Here is a 16,307-nt window from a genome sequence, read left to right on the forward strand (position 1 = left end):
TATAACATGTGTGTATTACTTTAATAATTATAAAAAGATTACAATCATGTCAAGTGTGATCCATTCATCACTCATCTATGGAGTAATTAAAGTACAATATTTTATTTTTAAAATAAAAATGATTTATTAAAAGATTTATTACAAGGACAATAAACATTTATAACAGTAAAGTAATGAATTCTAAAGGAATTAAGAATCAAGTAAAGAACAAAAGTTTTTGGTGACTCAGTACCAGGCCAGCTAGGTGGCAGTACATAGCAGGGCCGGGGCAAGTTTCTCCAGGAGGTTGTATGTGTTCTGAATCAGCCTCCAATAGAGGTGAGGGAAAAGGTGTACAAGAATTGTACACTGAACACATGCAGATCAGAAAAGACAGTCTAGTTATTTTTTTAAATTAATTAATTTATTTATTTATTTATGGTTGCGTTGGGTCTTCGTTGCTGCACGCAGGCTTTCTCTAGTTGCGGAAAGCGGGGGCTACTCTTCGTTGCCTACTCTTCGTTGCCGTGCGCGGGCTTCTCATTGCGGTGGCTTCTCTTGTTGAGGAGCACGGGCTCTAGGTGCACGGGCTTCAGTAGTTGCCGCACGCGGGCTCAGTAGTTGTGGCTCACGGGCTTAGTTGCCCCGCGGCATGTGGGATCTTCCTGGACCAGGGATCGAACCCACGTCCCGTGCATTGGCAGGTGGACTCTTAACCACTGCACCACCAGGGAAGTCCCATCTTGGGTGTTCTGGATGACCTGGATGTGGTAGAAACAGTGGGATTTCTAATTCCAGTTTTCCACATCAACCCACCAAAAATCTATTAGAGAAATTAAGAAAACAACCCCATTTACCGTAACATCAGAAGAACAAAATACCTAGGATTAAACTTACCCAAAGATGTGAAAGACCTGCCCACTGAAAATGTTATGACATTGATGAAGAAATTGAAGACGTAAATAAATGGAAAGATACCCTGTGCTCATGGACAGAAAGAATTAGTAGTGCTAAAATGTTCATTCTACCCAAATATACACATTCAATGCAATTCCTACAAAAATGCCAAAGGCATTTTTCACAGAAACTGAACTAACAGTCCTGACATTTGTATGGAAACACAAAGGACCCCGAACAGCCAAGGGGATCCTAAGAAAGGAGAGCAGCAGCTGGAGGAAACTCACTCCCTGACTTCAAACCATATTACGAAGCTACAGTAACCAAACAGTGTAGAAATGACACAGAAAGAGACAAAGGGGCCATAAGAATAGAATAGAGAGCCCAAGAATAAGCCCACACACATGTGGTCAGTTGATTTATGCCAAAGCTGCCAAGGACATACCCCAGGGAAAGGACAGTCCCCTCAATAAACTGCCTGGAAAATGGAACATCACAAGCCAAAGGAGGACACGGGACACTGCAGCACACACAAAACTCACTAAAACCCACAGTTTTCCACATCAAGCTCCTCCTCTGCTGGGTCCTCTGGAAACAGACACCCACCCCAGGCAGTCAGCCAGGCAGTCAGCACAGCAAGCTTCTCCCCACTTTTTCCTCACCCTTTTCTCCCAGGGAGGCACCTCCCAGCCAGTCCTGAGGAAACCGAGCTCGTCTCAACGTGGATGCAGCCCTGCACTGTCCCGAAGCCAAATCCTTGGAGGTTCCTGAGGAGGCCAGGCTCCTGTCAGCTGTGCACAGGACCAGCCCTGTGCTGGCAAAGTGGGTAATGCAGGCTGCACCCACTCCCAGTTCAGAGGAGACCGAGTTCCCTGCTGGCCGTCCTGCTGAATCCACTAATGTTTGGAAATTCAAACATATGGCAGCAAATATGCCATGACTTCTTGAAAAATAGGTATAGAACAATCAGAAACCATATGCAATGAAATGAATGTAGACACAGACTTTGCAACTTACACCAAAAGTCATTCCAAAGTGTCCACAGACAAATTTAAAATATAAAACTATAAAAACTATAAAAGAAAACATAGAAGAAAATCTACATGACCATGGGTTTGGGCACATAGATCATGAGGTTTGACTTTTAACACACAACACAAAAAGCCAATGCACAAAAGGAAAAAAGTAACATGTTCTTTGTAAATTAATTTTTTTTATTGAAGTATAGTTGATTTACAATGTTGTGTTAGGGCTTCCCTGGTGGCGCAGTGGTTGAGAGTCCGCCTGCCGATGCAGGGGACACGGGTTCGTGCCCCGGTCCGGGAGGATCCCACATGCCGCGGAGCGGCTGTGCCCGTGAGCCATGGCCGCTGAGCCTGCGCGTCCGGAGCCTGTGCTCCGCAACGGGAGAGGCCACATCTGCTGTACAGCAAAGTGACTCAGTTATTATACACATATATACATTCTTTTCCATTATGGTTTATCCTAGTAACGTGTTCTTTATAAAATTAAAAATTTCTACTCGGTGAAATGCCTTTTCCAGAAAACTGAAAAACAAGCAATAAACTGGGAGAAAAATATTTGCAAAACACGTATCTGATAAAGAATTTGTACTCAAATTATACAAAGAACTGTAAAACAAACAACTGCATTAAAAATGGGTGAAGATCTGAACAGACGTCTGGCCAAAGAAGATAAACAGACAATAAGTGGACAAAAACATGATCAACATCATACACCATTAGGGAATCACAAAGTAAAGCAGGACAGTGATACGGACCTATGAGAACTACTAACCTCCTCCCACAAGGACGACCCTGATCGCTGGAGGGTGGGGAACAACAGCTCTCCTTCATCGCCGATGGAACGCGCAGACGGCCTTGACATACAGTTTGGCAGGATTTTCCAAAGCCAAACAAGTCTCACACCTTGAGATAATTACACAACTCCTCACACCTTCAATAATTACACAACTGCTTTGCAAAACTCTATCCAAACAAAAACAAGGATGCTATTGTGCACGGAAGCTCTACTCATAATGTCTAAACCTAAATGGAATCAGGATGTCTTCAGTAGATGAATGCATAAGCAAACTGGGGTACACCCATGTGAAAGGGAGCAAAATGTGAAACGCCAAAATACGGAATTTCTAGAGACCCCAAAGAGCTAAAACAATTTTTCAAAAGAAATTCAAAGTTGGAGGGTCACACTGCCCAATTTCAAATGTTAGTACACAGCAGCGGTAAATAAAATACTCCCCTCTCCTGAAGTGTGCGTGCCACACAGTGGCTTCACCCTAAAGAAGACACACAGTACAGACTTAGGGAAAAAGTAACTTCACAGTGGGGAAAATCTGACAAACACTACCTGAGCCAGAAGATAAAGCTAACATGAACAGTGATAAGTTGCCCTGATGTATGTTCCCACGATATAAAGTCACAAGAAAGCACTTTACCCCTGTGATCTGCTTCCTCAAAACCCGTGACCCCATTTTAATCACAAGAAAAACACCAAGTAAATCCCAATGCGGGACAATCTACGAAATACCTGACTAGTCCACCTCAACACTGCTGAGGTCATAGAGTGAAGGACAGTGTGAGAAAATGTCAAAGCCGAAAACATACTAAAGTGACATTATGACTCAATGCCATGGGATACCCTGGATGGGATCCTAGGACACAAAATGGAAGAACGAAGGGAATCCAAATAAAATATGGATTTTAGTTAACAATAAGGTACCCACATTTGTTCGTAATTGTGACAATTCTGTTGAAAACTAGAGAAAGAGGAAAAATTAAAACTCAAATAAGAGAAACCTATTGCATCAAACTGGAAATCCACAGGAAATTGGTGATTTCCTAGCAAAAGCACACAATAACAAAATGCATGTTAAAATAAGGAAAATACAAACAGACCAACTCGCCTCCCGGGGACTTCCTTCCCCTGCTGGCTGTCCTCTCATTATTCTGGATTCTCACTCCTGGACAGGAAAGGAAAAGGAACAGAGATGTTCAGCAGCCCCTGTAAGGTCTGACCCCCACCCAGTGTCTGCATCTCCCCCAGCCATGCCCAGCTGAATAACGACACACTGCCAGAGGGATTCCCAGGGATCACTGATTCTGTGTCACCTAGGAGTTTTGTTTGTTTGTTTGTTTCTGGAGTATAGTTGCTTTACAACGTTGTGTTAGTTTCTGCTGTACAGAAAAGTGAATCAGCCTTACGTACACATACATCCCCTCCCTCCTGGACATCCTTCCCATCCAGGTCACCACAGAACACCAAGTAGAGTTCTCTGTGCTATACAGTCGGTTCTCACTAGTTATCTATTTTATACATAAACCTAGAACATCATAGTTTTAATTCACAGAAACGTCAAAGGCTATTTAGGGAGGTCTATGTGTCTAGGAGTCAAGGGTGGCCTCTGGCTAGCGGCTAGCAGGAAGCCAGGGCCTCAGTCCTACTGCTGCAAGGAAATGAATTCTGTCAACAACCTGAGTGAGAGTGGAACTGGATCCTTCCCCAGTCGAGACTCCAGATGCAAACACAGCCCTAGCCAATACCTCGAATGCAACCTTGCAGAGGACCCACCAAGCTATGCCCAGGCTCCTCACCCACAGACACTGAGATCATAAATCGTAAAACTTAGTTTTAAGTTACTAAGTTTGTGGTATTTGTTATGAAAAGATATAAATCTAATACAGACTGTATTATTTGCTAGGGCTGCCATAATAAAGTACCACAGATTGGGTGGTTTAAGCAACAGAAATTTACTTTCTGACAGTTCCAAAGGCCAGAAGTCCAAGATTAAGGTGTTGGCAGTGTTTGTTTCTCCTCAGGCCTTTCTCCTTGGCTCCAGATGGCCACCTTCTCACCATGTGTGCACATGGTCTTCCCTCCGTGCCTGTGTGTCCCAATCTCTTTTCTAAGGACACCAGTCACATCGGATTAGAGCCCACCCAAATGACCTCATTTTGACTTAATTATATCTTTAAAAGCACTGTCTCCAAATAAAATCACGTTATGACCTACTGAGGGTTAGGCCTTCAATATATGAATTTTGGGGAGCACCCAATTGAGCCCATAACAAGAACCACTGGAAGGGAGAAGATGTTTTTTGTTTTTCTGAGATGTTAGCAAAGTGTGGAGATTCAAAGCTCAGGCTCAGAGTCAGACTGATAGCTCTGAATCTTGGCTCTGTGGCTGTTTAGCTGTGTTACTTTGGATATGCTACTTTACATTCTGACATCATTTCTTCGTCTTCAATAAAAAATAATAAAACTACCTACTTCAAAGTGTTGTTGTGTTAACCAAATAAAATAATCCATTTAAAGGGCTTGATCTAGTGCCCGGCAGGTGATAAACTAGGTAAACCTCAGCTGTCATTAAATGGTTATTATCAACACGCATGGTTACTGTGTACTGGTGAGAAGGTGGTAGAAGCTTAGACTGTCATCGTCAGAGCTTGGGAAAACTGACTCGTTATAGACTCATCACATTTAAGGCTCGGAGACACACCTTGGAGTCTGCCTTGGGCCTAGTCTCCTTAAAGGAGAGCCTTAGAAGGGAGGTCGGGTGCATAAGCCTTAACAAGGGAAGGCTCTGGGGAGGAGGATGTGAAGAAAACAGGAGAAAGCAGCAGGGATGTGGCCTTAGCTTAAGACTACCTTCAACTTCATTCCAGAGGAGCTCGGAGCACGAATAGCACGAGTCAACTCTCTTGGAGGCAAAGGAGCTGGGCCTTTATACTGCAACCCCAGTCAGCCATGAGCTCCAGGCGTTTGGGGAGTGGTAACTTCCAGGGCGCAGCAGTTCCCCAAGGACAATTAACTATTCAGAGAAGGGGGCGGCTGTGAGCTGTTGGCCCCCAGCACACCCAGAAGCCGGAGATGGACGCACCAGGCAGTAAAGGGGTCTGGATGCGGCCCCAATAAAGTCCCGGGGTCCAATCCCGCACAGGGACACCCAGACCCAGGAACTCTGCTTGCCTTCTGGAGGTCACTTAGCGAGGTAACGGCAGCCCAACTCGAAGCCGTGGTCGGAGACGGCGTCCTCTGCACAGACCTGCCCAAGACACACGAGGGCTCTCAGGGCGACGGCACCTGACTCAGCAGGCTGCCGAAGAGCAAACGCGGCAAAATGCGCGACAGCTCCTGGCAGGAGGCACGGCACACAGCATAGACTCCATAAACCCGAGACAGCCGGAGGGGCTCAGACCTTAACACGGGGCTGGCGGTGCCAGGCTGGCTGACGCCCCAGAAATACACGAGACGCCCGTGAGCTCAGGGCCGCCCCGCCCCGGAAGCGCCCGGACGCTGGCGCGTATTTCCGGCGCGACGGCAGACGCGGGGACGCCGGGCACCTGTCCTGACCTCCCGCTCGCGCTTGCTCGGAGGCGGCTCCCTGGAGGCGGAAGCCGGTGCTTTTGGGCGAGACGTGACTTGGAGTCCGGGAACCCGGATCCCGGCCGGGCGGGTGGGCACGATGCGGCTGGGCTCCGGGACCTTCGCCGCCTGCTGCGTAGTGATCGAGGTGCTCGGGGTCGCGCTCTTCCTCCGAGGATTCTTCCCGGCTCCTGTTTGTTCCTTTTCCGGGACGGAGCACCAAACAGAGTCCCCAGCGCCCGAACCCTCGGCTGGTATGGACCGCTCCCCGGGCGTCTCTGCTCCCCGGGCCCCACTCTTCCCGGAGGACCCTCCTTATGAGCCTCGCCTCTTGGACTTCTTCCCGCGGCTCCCGGGTGGTCTCTTCCATTCTGGTCCCCACCCTCTAGGGTCCCCTTCTTACCGTTCCAGCCTCCTTTTATGTATCCTACAAGTTTGTGGCAAGCACTACTACCAGCCCTACTAAGATCCTCCTCCCTGGTCACCGCAAAGTAAGATCTCCATACCCGTAAAGAGTAAGCGTCTCCCCAGCTCTACTCATCCAGTGACACCCCAACCCCCTTCCCTGAGCAGATGTTTGGGTCACTGCCTGTTCCAGGCACCCTTTTTGCTCAGGAAGACACAACAGATAAGATTGCTGCCGACCTCTCGTGTTTTCTTCTATGGCATTCCTCTAAGACCCCGTTTTTTCCAGTAGCTAAGACCTCCCTGCCTAGGCCCCTCCCTGGCCTTCACCTACCCAACAGTATATCTTAAGTAAAGGAACTCACGTTTTGGATCAAATCCACACAATACCAGCTACTAACCATGGAAAGACAGTTTGTAAATGCTCGCGCATCCCCTACGTGCAACACTGTGTTTTAGGGCAATCTCCCTGATGTCCCATTCCAGGATACTCACAAAGGGGCTCCTCTGTGCCAGTACTCCCCATCATGCTAAGGGGGATTCACTACACAATATTAGGGCTCCCTGAGCTTACTTGTTGCCCACCCCCTGATCCCAGCGTTGTTTCCCAAGAACAGGCCTTTTTCTTTGGCTCAGGATATGTAGGTGTAACAGAGTACGTGCTGGAGAAGTAAGCAGAAACTAGATTATAAGGTGCTTGAATGCTAAATAAAGGTTAAATTCAATTTTCTTTTTCTTTTTCAAACACTCTTAGGAGCCATTTCCAACTGGACCAAGCTCCCACCACCTCTCTTCAGTAAAGTTGTTATTATGCTGATAGACGCCTTGAGAGATGACTTTGTGTTTGGGTCAAAGGGTGTGAAATTTATGCCCTACACAACTTATCTTGTGGAAAAAGGATCGTCTCACAGTTTTGTGGCTGAAGCAAAGCCACCTACAGTTACTATGCCTCGAATCAAGGTAAAGAGTTTGACTGAACGTATTATAGATCATGGTTTGGCTCTTTCAGAGGTTTAGAGGGGCTCTCTGTAGTCTGTTACTTGGAGTCCCAGTTTTAACTAAGTGGAAATTAGTTTGGTGCTCTCAACCTGGCTGGGGCAATAGAATGCTGAAAAAGCCTCCCAGATAGGATGGAACTAAGACCCATGATTTATGCCCTCTGTAAAGGTAGCCAACAGCTCATGCTTCATGGGAAGCATAACATTTAGAGCCAGATCATCTAGGCCAATCTAATCCAAGAGATACCATGCTCCTTGCTAACCTGCTATCTTCTTTAATCATCAGGGGGTCAGTTAGAATTCTGGGAGGAGCCTCTAGGGTTATCTAGTTCAGTCACTTGACTTTATGGATGAGGAAGCAAATTCAGATAAGTTAAATAACTTGTACAAAATTTTAGTATACACAGTGACCAAACCAACATGATCTGGCCTCACAGATACCTGTTTTTACTCTATAAACCGCCTTCAGGTGTTCAGCCTAGTGGGAGTGCCTTTGAAGTACATATGCTTTACTGCTTTACTTAAGAACTGTGGGGAAAGAAGAGAGTAAAGCTTTATTGATTTGCTCAAAAACAAGTTTTTTTTTGAAAATAACATCTCTGCCTTCATGGAACTTTCAGTCTCTAATGAGAGACGTAGCCATTAAACAAATGAACGTACAAGTAAACGTGCAGTTACAAAGTGTGATTAATGCATAATGAAAAAGAACAGAGCGTGATGTTCAGTGCTGGTTGGGGCCTCAATTTAGATTGGGGTGGTTCAGAAAAGCCTGTCTGAGGAAATTGCATTCACACTTAGACCCGAAGGTTGAGTAAAGAAGTGGGATCAGAAAAGCACAGAGGACCTTAAAAGTTTGTGAATATACTGCAGGCCGGTATGGTGTAGAAGTCTCTGGCTGAACCTTACATCTGTGGATGATCGTGTGACACCTTATTAGTTGGTGAGAAGGTGTCACTTCTTGATTTAAAGCTTGGGGGCAGCATTAGTAGTTACTCAGCAAATGTTTACTGGGTGAGTAAAGCAGTCTGGGATTGAAGGGGTTCATGCCGCATCTTTTACTGACTTTTTTTCTTGAGTTTCCCATTCTCGCTGCCTCTTTTGGATGTGGTTTGGCCTTCATTCAATATTTATTGAGGATCTATATGTACTGTGTGCTGTTCTAGATAAGAGGGATTCAGTGAAAAAACAAGACAGCAACTGTCCTGTCCTCATGAAGCTCACTTTCTAATTGAGGGGACAGAAAATATGTAAGTATACAAATAAATAATCAAAATTGTTTCAGGAGGTGATAAATGCTACGGAAGAAATTGAGGAGGAGAATGTGATGGAGAGTGATGGGGAGTCGGGGAGGCCACCTGTAGTCAGGATGCTTGGGAACAGCCTTTAGGGGTGCAGTCGTTCTGCTGAAACAAGTCCTGTGGAAGCTGGAAGCAAGGCATCCAGGCTCCTGACCACCAGGATCACTGCTTTCTTTACCTGTCCTGTCAGAAGTGTGGGAGGAACCCATTCCTCCTTTGTTCTGATAAGAAAAGAGTTGTTAGGAATCTGGGCAGATTTGTAAGAAAAAATGTAAGTGAGCCTGGTGGCTCCAGGTTCTGTTCAGTCTTGCACATTGGCCGGTGTGGCCCTCCCTTTGGTTTCATTTTACCAAACCAGTGTTTTGTTTTGGATCCTTTGCAGGTTCTTGCTCCTCATTCTCTATCAGGGAGGAGCTAGTACACAGGAAGTCCATCCTGGAGTTAGGGTTACCTTGCTCTGGAGTTTGATAGGATCAGGTAGTGTTGGCTAAGGAGTGTGTCCCCTGCCCTGCCTCCGCCTAGGAAGGGACTTAGTTCATCTGGAGGTGCTGATACAATTGCCACGAGACACCAGTTTTAAAATTTCAAGACTAATGTCTCTAGTAGCATGTTCACATGTTAAGATGCTGCAGTAGCTTCCTTCTAAAACGTTGTAACTGATTTTTGAATGCCTTTCCTTTTCCTGGGAATTTATAGTTGTAACAGCGGCAGTTACCACTGGCTGTGGTGCACCCGTGGTGCAGGCACTGTCTTGTACACTCTTACCACGGCCCCATGGAAGCTCCATGATGTTGGTGCCACTCTCTTCTCCATTTCCCAGATGAGGAAACAGGCTTGAAGTGTGAAATCTCACAGCTGGCGTCAGAAACCGAGCATAACCTTATGTTTGCCTAGTTCCAGGGCGTTGGTTGGTCACACTGTGTTATACAGCAACACTGTGTTACACAGAATAAGGTGACCAGATCAAATTCTCTTTTAATAGTCTCTGCAGAGCCCTCCTTAATTCTCAGAAGTCAGGAAACGGCTGTTCCCAAGACCACAGCAACCCCAGGGAAACCTCCAAGGAGATGACAGACAAGCGCTCAAAATTCCTGGGCTCTCAGCTGCAACTCTTTTGCTGCCTACATGTTTCCTGGGGTGAAGGGGACACCAGGTAGTCCCTGCCCTTCTTAAAAATGTCCGTGTGAACCCAAACTAGTGTGAAGAGGAGGGAAGTACCTTATAAAAGCCCAGAGGAAAGGATGGGTAGACTCAACCCCAAGTGGTGGGAGACATTATAAACAGTCAACTGACAGACAATAAATGGAAAAATTATTCACAGTTAACAAGATGTGAACCCCACGATATGTAAAGAGGATCCAATCAAGGGCAACAATCCAGGAGCAACTGGACAAAGGATATAAAGAAATCCACATAGAAAGAAATTAAAATATGCCAGTAAGCATAGGAAAAGATTCTTAACTGTACCAGTAATCAGATTAAAGGCAACTAAAGAGTCCTATCACATGGTAAAAATTGCAAGGTTGATGATAACACTCCTCACAAGAAATGAGGTGAACAGATCTCTGTATACTGTTTATGTGACTAACTGGACTCAGCCAGCACCTCCACTACCCCCACTGTAGGCCAGTCTGCTATGGTGTGAGCCTGGACTGTAAAACTATCCCAGCACTTCTCACCCAGAACCTGTCCAAACAGATCACGTTGCTCTGCTCTAGTCCCAACAGTCCTCCAGTGGCTTACACTCTGCCTCCTAACCCAGGCCTCAGGGTGCGTGGTCTTCCCCCGTTTGCCCTTCACCCTCATCTGAGCCGATTTCCCTCTTCCTGTGTGTTTATCCACGCAGATCACACCTAGCTCCGTTCCCCATGTGTGCTGCCCCCTTTCACCTTGGGGTTTTTGCAGTTTGCTGTGTTTTGCCCTGGAAAGCCTCACCTCACCTCACCTAGACAAAACTCCACCTTCACGCCTCAGCTCAAATGGCACTTCCACTGGAGGCTTTTTAAAAGCAATTGCCGTTACATTTTTCACAGAACTAGAACAAAAATTGCACAATTTGTATGGAAACACAAAAGACCTCGAACAGCCAAAGCAATCTTGAGAACGAAAAACGGAGCTGGAGGAATCAGGCTCCCAGACTACTATACTACAAAGCTACAGTAATCAAGACAGTATGGTACTGGCACAAAAACAGAAATGTAGATTAATGGAACAGGATAGAAAGTCCAGAGGTAAACCCACGCACATGAGGTCACCTTATCTTTGATAAAGGAGGCAAGAGTATACAAAGGAGAAAAGAAAGCCTCTTCAATAAGTGGTGCTGGGAAAAATGGACAGCTACATGTGAAAGAATAAAGTTAGAACATTTTCTAACACCATACACAAAAATAAACTCTAAATGGATTAAAGACCTAAATGTAAGGCCAGACACTATCAAACTCGTAGAGGAAAATGGAGGCAGAGCACTCTATGACATAAGTCACAGCAAGGTCCTTTTTGACCCACCTCCTAGAGAAATGGAAATAAAAACAAAAATAAACAAATGGGACCTAATGAAACTTCAAAGCTTTTGCACTGCAAAGGAAACCATAAACAAGACCAAAAGACAACCCTCAGAATGGGAGAAAATATTTACAAACAAAGCAACTGACAAAGGATTAATCTCCAAATTTTACAAGCAGCTCATGCAGCTCAATATCAAAAAAACAAACAACCCAATCCAAAAAATGGGCAGAAGACCTAAATAGACATTTCTCCAAAGAAGACACACAGATTGCCAAAAAACACATGAAAAGATGCCCAACATCACTAATCATTAGAGAAATGCAAGTCAAAACTACAATGAGGTATCACCTCACACTGGTCAGAATTGCCATCATCAAAAAATCTACAAACAGTAAATGCTGGAGAGGGTGTGGAGAAAAGGGAACCCTCCTGCACTGTTGGTGGGAATGTACATTGGTACAGCCACTATGGAGAACAGTATGGAGGTTCCTTAAAAAACTAAAAGTAGAACTACCATGTGACCCAGCAATCCCACTACTGGGCATATACCCTGAGAAAACCATAATTCAAAAAGAGTCACGTACCACAATGTTCACTGCAGCACTATTTACAATAACCAGGACATGGAAGCAACCTAAGTGTCCATCGACGGAGGAATGGATAAAGAAGATGTGGCACAGATATACAATGGAATATTACTCAGCCATAAAAAGAAACGAAATTGAGCTATTTGTAATGAGGTGGATGGATCTAGAGTCTGTCATACAGAGTGAAGTAAGTCAGAAAGAGAAAAACAAATACCATATGGTAGCACGTCTAAAAAATCTAAAAAAAAAAAAAATGGTTCTGATGAACCTAGGGGTAGGACAGGAATAAAGACACAAACATAGAGAATGGACTTGAGGACATGGGGAGGGGGAAGGGTAAGCTGGGATGAAGTGGACAGTAGCATTGACATATGTACACTACGAAATGTAAAACAGGTGGCTAGTGGGAAGCAGCTGCATAGCACAGGGAGATCAGCTCGGTGCTTTGCAACCATCTACATGGGTGGGATTAAAGAGGGTGGGAGGGAGACGCAAGAGGGAGGGGATATGGGGATACACGTATGCATAGAGCTGATTCACTTTGTTATACATCAGAAACTAACACAACATTGTAAAGCAATTATACTCCAATAAAGATGTAAAAAAAAAAAAGAGGAAGAGTGACAAAAAGAAAACAGACATACAGAGAAATAAAAGGGACACATGCGAGACTGTGTCCTTTGAGTGACTGAGAGAGCGGCTAGCCTTAGTTCCTGTTAGCTTTCCAAAAGTTAAATCTCTCCTCTCTGCTCGTGGGTACTCAGTATCCATAAAATAAATTCTCTTTTCTGCTTTCAAAAATAAAAATAAAACAATTGTCATTAAATTCGTCTTGGATATATACATTGTATATCCAAACACTGGAGTACTTGTAGCTGTTTTTAAAAAAGAAGGTGAAATACCTGTATGTTTTCTGTGGAAAGGGGTTCATGATATGTTATTAAGTGAAAAAAGCAAGTTGCAGAACTATCTATATAGTTTGTTGCCATTTTGGTAAAAAAAAAAAAAACGTACTTTATGTATTTCGGATTGTACATATACGGATGAAAGGATACTCACCCAAAGTAACTGGTTACCTTCAGGAAGTAGAATTTTGGGGTGAAAGGCTTACATTTAAAAAAATAACTTCATTGAGGTAGAATTTTCATACAGTACAGTATAGTCCAGTTTGATGAGATTGACCGAGTATATACATGCATGCGACTCCCACCTCGGCTCTGGGCCCTGATCCCCACCCGGGAGTGCTGGTGGCTGTCGCTGTTTTGCTGACTTGCTGAGGCTACTTCTAGAGAGTCCGTCTCTCCTGAAGTCCTGAAATATACGCTCACTGATGTCTCTGCTTGTTGTGTTTTTTTAATTCCTGGTTTTTTTTCAGCCACTCTTCCTGAGGGGCAGCCAGGTCGGGATGGCTGAGCAGTGAGCCAATGACTGGTCACAGGTTGTGCTTAAACACATTGTGGTGTGGCCTCCACTCTCTACAGGGGGTCTTTGTGTGTGGCTCCAGCCGTCAGCCACTCTTCAGGCAGTTTATGAGTCTTCCCTGACTCTCACTTTGTTTGAGCAGGGCCTGTGTTCAGCTGGAAGGACCAGGCAACTAGGCCCTCTCTGTTCTCCCCTGAGTGTACACTCACCCTGTGTGTGCACACAGCCTTCCAGATTCCAGGACCATGTGGGAGCTCACAGAAGCCTACTGCATCTGTCCCATTCCCCAGACCCCCTTTGCAGACTTTTTGCTGTGTCTTACTACAACCAGCATTGAAGCCTCAGGTAGCTGTGACGTTGGCCTTCCCTGTTTTCGCTTTGTCCCTGGCATGGGGCTTCTCCGTGGAGTGCTGGATCGGGCAGGCCCCTCCGGGTCCTCATGGCTGCGACATCACAGAACTGGGTGTGCGGGAGGGGAGCAGCCCAGGTTAAAACACCACAGGTACTATCAGTTCTTACCGAAATGCAGACGTGTTTTGGATAAGAACATTTCAATTTGTGTATATCTTCGTTGAGTTCAAAGTCTTGAAGGGGTTGTTTTTGACAGTTTTATCCAGTTTTATCGTTGCTCTTCAGGGAGAGGGTTTGCCAAGCTCCTCATTCTCAAAGTCCAAGATTAACTCATTTTTGCGTTACTTTGCTGTTAAAGAAGTCTTGGCAAAATTATTACACTTGTTAGCATTGTCCAGATTCCTCTATTTTCATTGCACAGGTCCCTGGATGCCAGTGTTGTAGGTTGTCAGCAAACTCCAGATCATGGAGACCCACGACCCATTTAGATTCTGCTAAAATGAGGGAGGTGGTTGACTTAGTTCTATAGCAGAAAGGTGTGAAGACATGTCGCACCCACCTGCTCCTCCAAGAAATTACGGTGCTGGGTGGGGCGAGGAGGTGGCCCCACCAGCATCCCTGGGCGAGTTTACTGTGAGGATTCCTCAGAGTTCCTGTTTAGGGACCACTTTCCTCCCTGGGTGTGTGGGAGGCTGCTCTTTCTCTCGGGCGGGGGGGTGGACAGTAGAATGACTGGGTTTCAGGATCAGTGTGCGGAGTTTGCTTGTCACATGAAGCAGATCTGAAGCTTAGATGAGGACCTGATGGTGGGTTTGGGTATACAGAGTGCATACCACCCTTTGCCATTTGTTTCATTTCTTATCATCCGTCACTGCTTTTTTGACCACAGCCCTCTAGCTACCCCACGGCCTTCTCCTTTGTCCTCTCGTCGGCTGAAATATGATCAGTTCTTCACTTACTGAGTTTGCTGGTTTTGCCAAGAATCTGTGTAGCTTTTCCCCCTTTGTCCTAATACTGGCCCAGCCTTCAGCACTGGTGTTGCTTTAGCTCTATGCTTGCCTCTTCCATTCGTTGGAATCACCTTCTGTGCCTGTTCCCACGCTGTGCTTGGATTCTGTGGTCTGACCCCTGAATGCTTCTTTCTGCAGGCGTTGATGACAGGGAGCCTCCCCGGCTTCATCGATGTCGTCAGGAACCTCAATTCTCCCACACTGCTGGAAGACAACGTGATCACACGAGCAAAAGCAGCGGGGAAAAGAATCATCTTTTACGGAGATGAAACATGGGTGAAGTTATTCCCAAAGCATTTTGTGGAATATGACGGAACAACCTCTTTTTTTGTATCAGATTATACAGAGGTCAGTTTTTAAGAAAAATATATTCTATGAGACAGAGCCTGGTACCCTCTAACAGTGAGAGGCAACGTTGTTTTGTATGTGGCTTTCATCAATATACTGAGAATAGTATGGAGAGATTGAAAAAATTGTTCCTCCCATAATCAGCTATAAGCCAGGACCATAAACCCTAATGCAAGTGTGAGCATAGTTCTCTGAGCCCAAAGCCCAGACCGGGTGAGCACCCACTGACGGGTACCGGGGGTCGGGAAGGGCTTCCCAGGAGGAGCCGCTCAGCCGGAGTTTTGACAGGTGAGTGGGGCCTTCGCAAGTGGACAGAATGGGGTGGCAGAGTCTGCGAGTCAGAGCCTGAGGTCCCCACGGTCTGCCTGGGATCCTGCCTTGCTGCTGTTCTCCTGCGAGGGCAGCAGCATGAGGGCAGACATGAGCTGGGCGAGCCTACCTGCTGCGGAGGGCATCGGCCCTGTGCTGCGTGTGCAGCCTCCGGCAAGGAGGTTAGACACCCCCCCACCCCGCTCCGTGTTGGCCCTGGGCCAGAGGGAGGCCCGCAGGGCAAAGGCACCGTCTGAGCTGGAGTTGGATGGACCCGTTTGCTTGGCCCGGGGGAGCGCCTGCCGTCCTGTTACACCGACACCCTTTGCCGAAGCTGACCGTATAGACACAGCAGTCGCTGACCACCCTGTGTGTGACGGCTCAGAAGCACTTGTCTTTGTAGTAGACTCTCCAGGGGGAGGGAGGGGTCAGGGCTGACCTGGCTAGTGGCTCTGTCAGGGGCTGTGTGGCTGGGAACTGCTGAGTGTGTGCCTCTTTCTTCCCCAAACAGCCTTCTCGTAGGACACAGGCAGACGTCCCCAGCTTCACCCCGCTGGTTTCTTGAACTCTGGGCACTGTCCTGTCTTAGCTAACTGCCTTAGCCCTCACTTGCCTCATAACAGCGTGACACCCATTTAACTTGGTTATCTGATCAGCTTTAGTTTCAGCTCCGGTAGTGATCCTGAAGAATTGTTTTGTGAGAACAGCCTTTGTTTGTTTAAGTTATAATATGTTCTATCCATAACTTAGAGACATAAAAACAATATTAGTGAAAGCTTAATCTAATGCAAATATTTTTTAAGACAGTTTTTATTTT

The 16,307-nt window shown here is 46.0% G+C and overlaps 1 protein-coding gene and 1 long non-coding RNA gene across 8 annotated transcripts in view; one reads left to right on the top strand and one right to left on the bottom strand.

Annotated features, from left to right (window-relative positions):
- Window positions 1-394: 394 nt before the first annotated feature.
- Window positions 395-6,196, bottom strand: LOC137223294 (uncharacterized). 4 transcript variants are annotated; one of them, XR_010942781.1, is made up of 6 exons: window positions 5,862-6,196; window positions 3,792-3,856; window positions 2,674-2,804; window positions 2,114-2,298; window positions 1,539-1,685; window positions 395-740 (listed from the first exon to the last, which is right to left on the bottom strand). It is a non-coding gene; the product is annotated as an uncharacterized lncRNA (long non-coding RNA). The 4 variants fall into 4 exon arrangements; XR_010942782.1 differs by lacking the exon at window positions 2,114-2,298 and having other exon boundaries at window positions 5,862-6,195; XR_010942783.1 differs by lacking the exons at window positions 2,114-2,298; window positions 2,674-2,804 and adding an exon at window positions 5,541-5,703 and having other exon boundaries at window positions 5,862-6,195.
- A 4-nt stretch (window positions 6,197-6,200) lies between these two features.
- PIGG (phosphatidylinositol glycan anchor biosynthesis class G (EMM blood group)) overlaps window positions 6,201-16,307 on the top strand; it is a 40,617-nt gene continuing 30,510 nt past the window's right edge. For all 4 annotated transcript variants that reach the window (XM_067734763.1, XM_067734762.1, XM_067734764.1 and 1 more), the window contains exons 1-3: window positions 6,201-6,511; window positions 7,417-7,622; window positions 14,972-15,181. In XM_067734763.1, the coding sequence (XP_067590864.1) occupies window positions 6,358-6,511; window positions 7,417-7,622; window positions 14,972-15,181 (570 nt within the window). In that variant the 5' untranslated portion in view covers window positions 6,201-6,357. The remainder of the gene's footprint in view (window positions 6,512-7,416; window positions 7,623-14,971; window positions 15,182-16,307) is intronic.

Source organism: Pseudorca crassidens, chromosome 4, assembly GCF_039906515.1.
Source record: "Pseudorca crassidens isolate mPseCra1 chromosome 4, mPseCra1.hap1, whole genome shotgun sequence".
NCBI lineage: Eukaryota > Metazoa > Chordata > Mammalia > Artiodactyla > Delphinidae > Pseudorca > Pseudorca crassidens.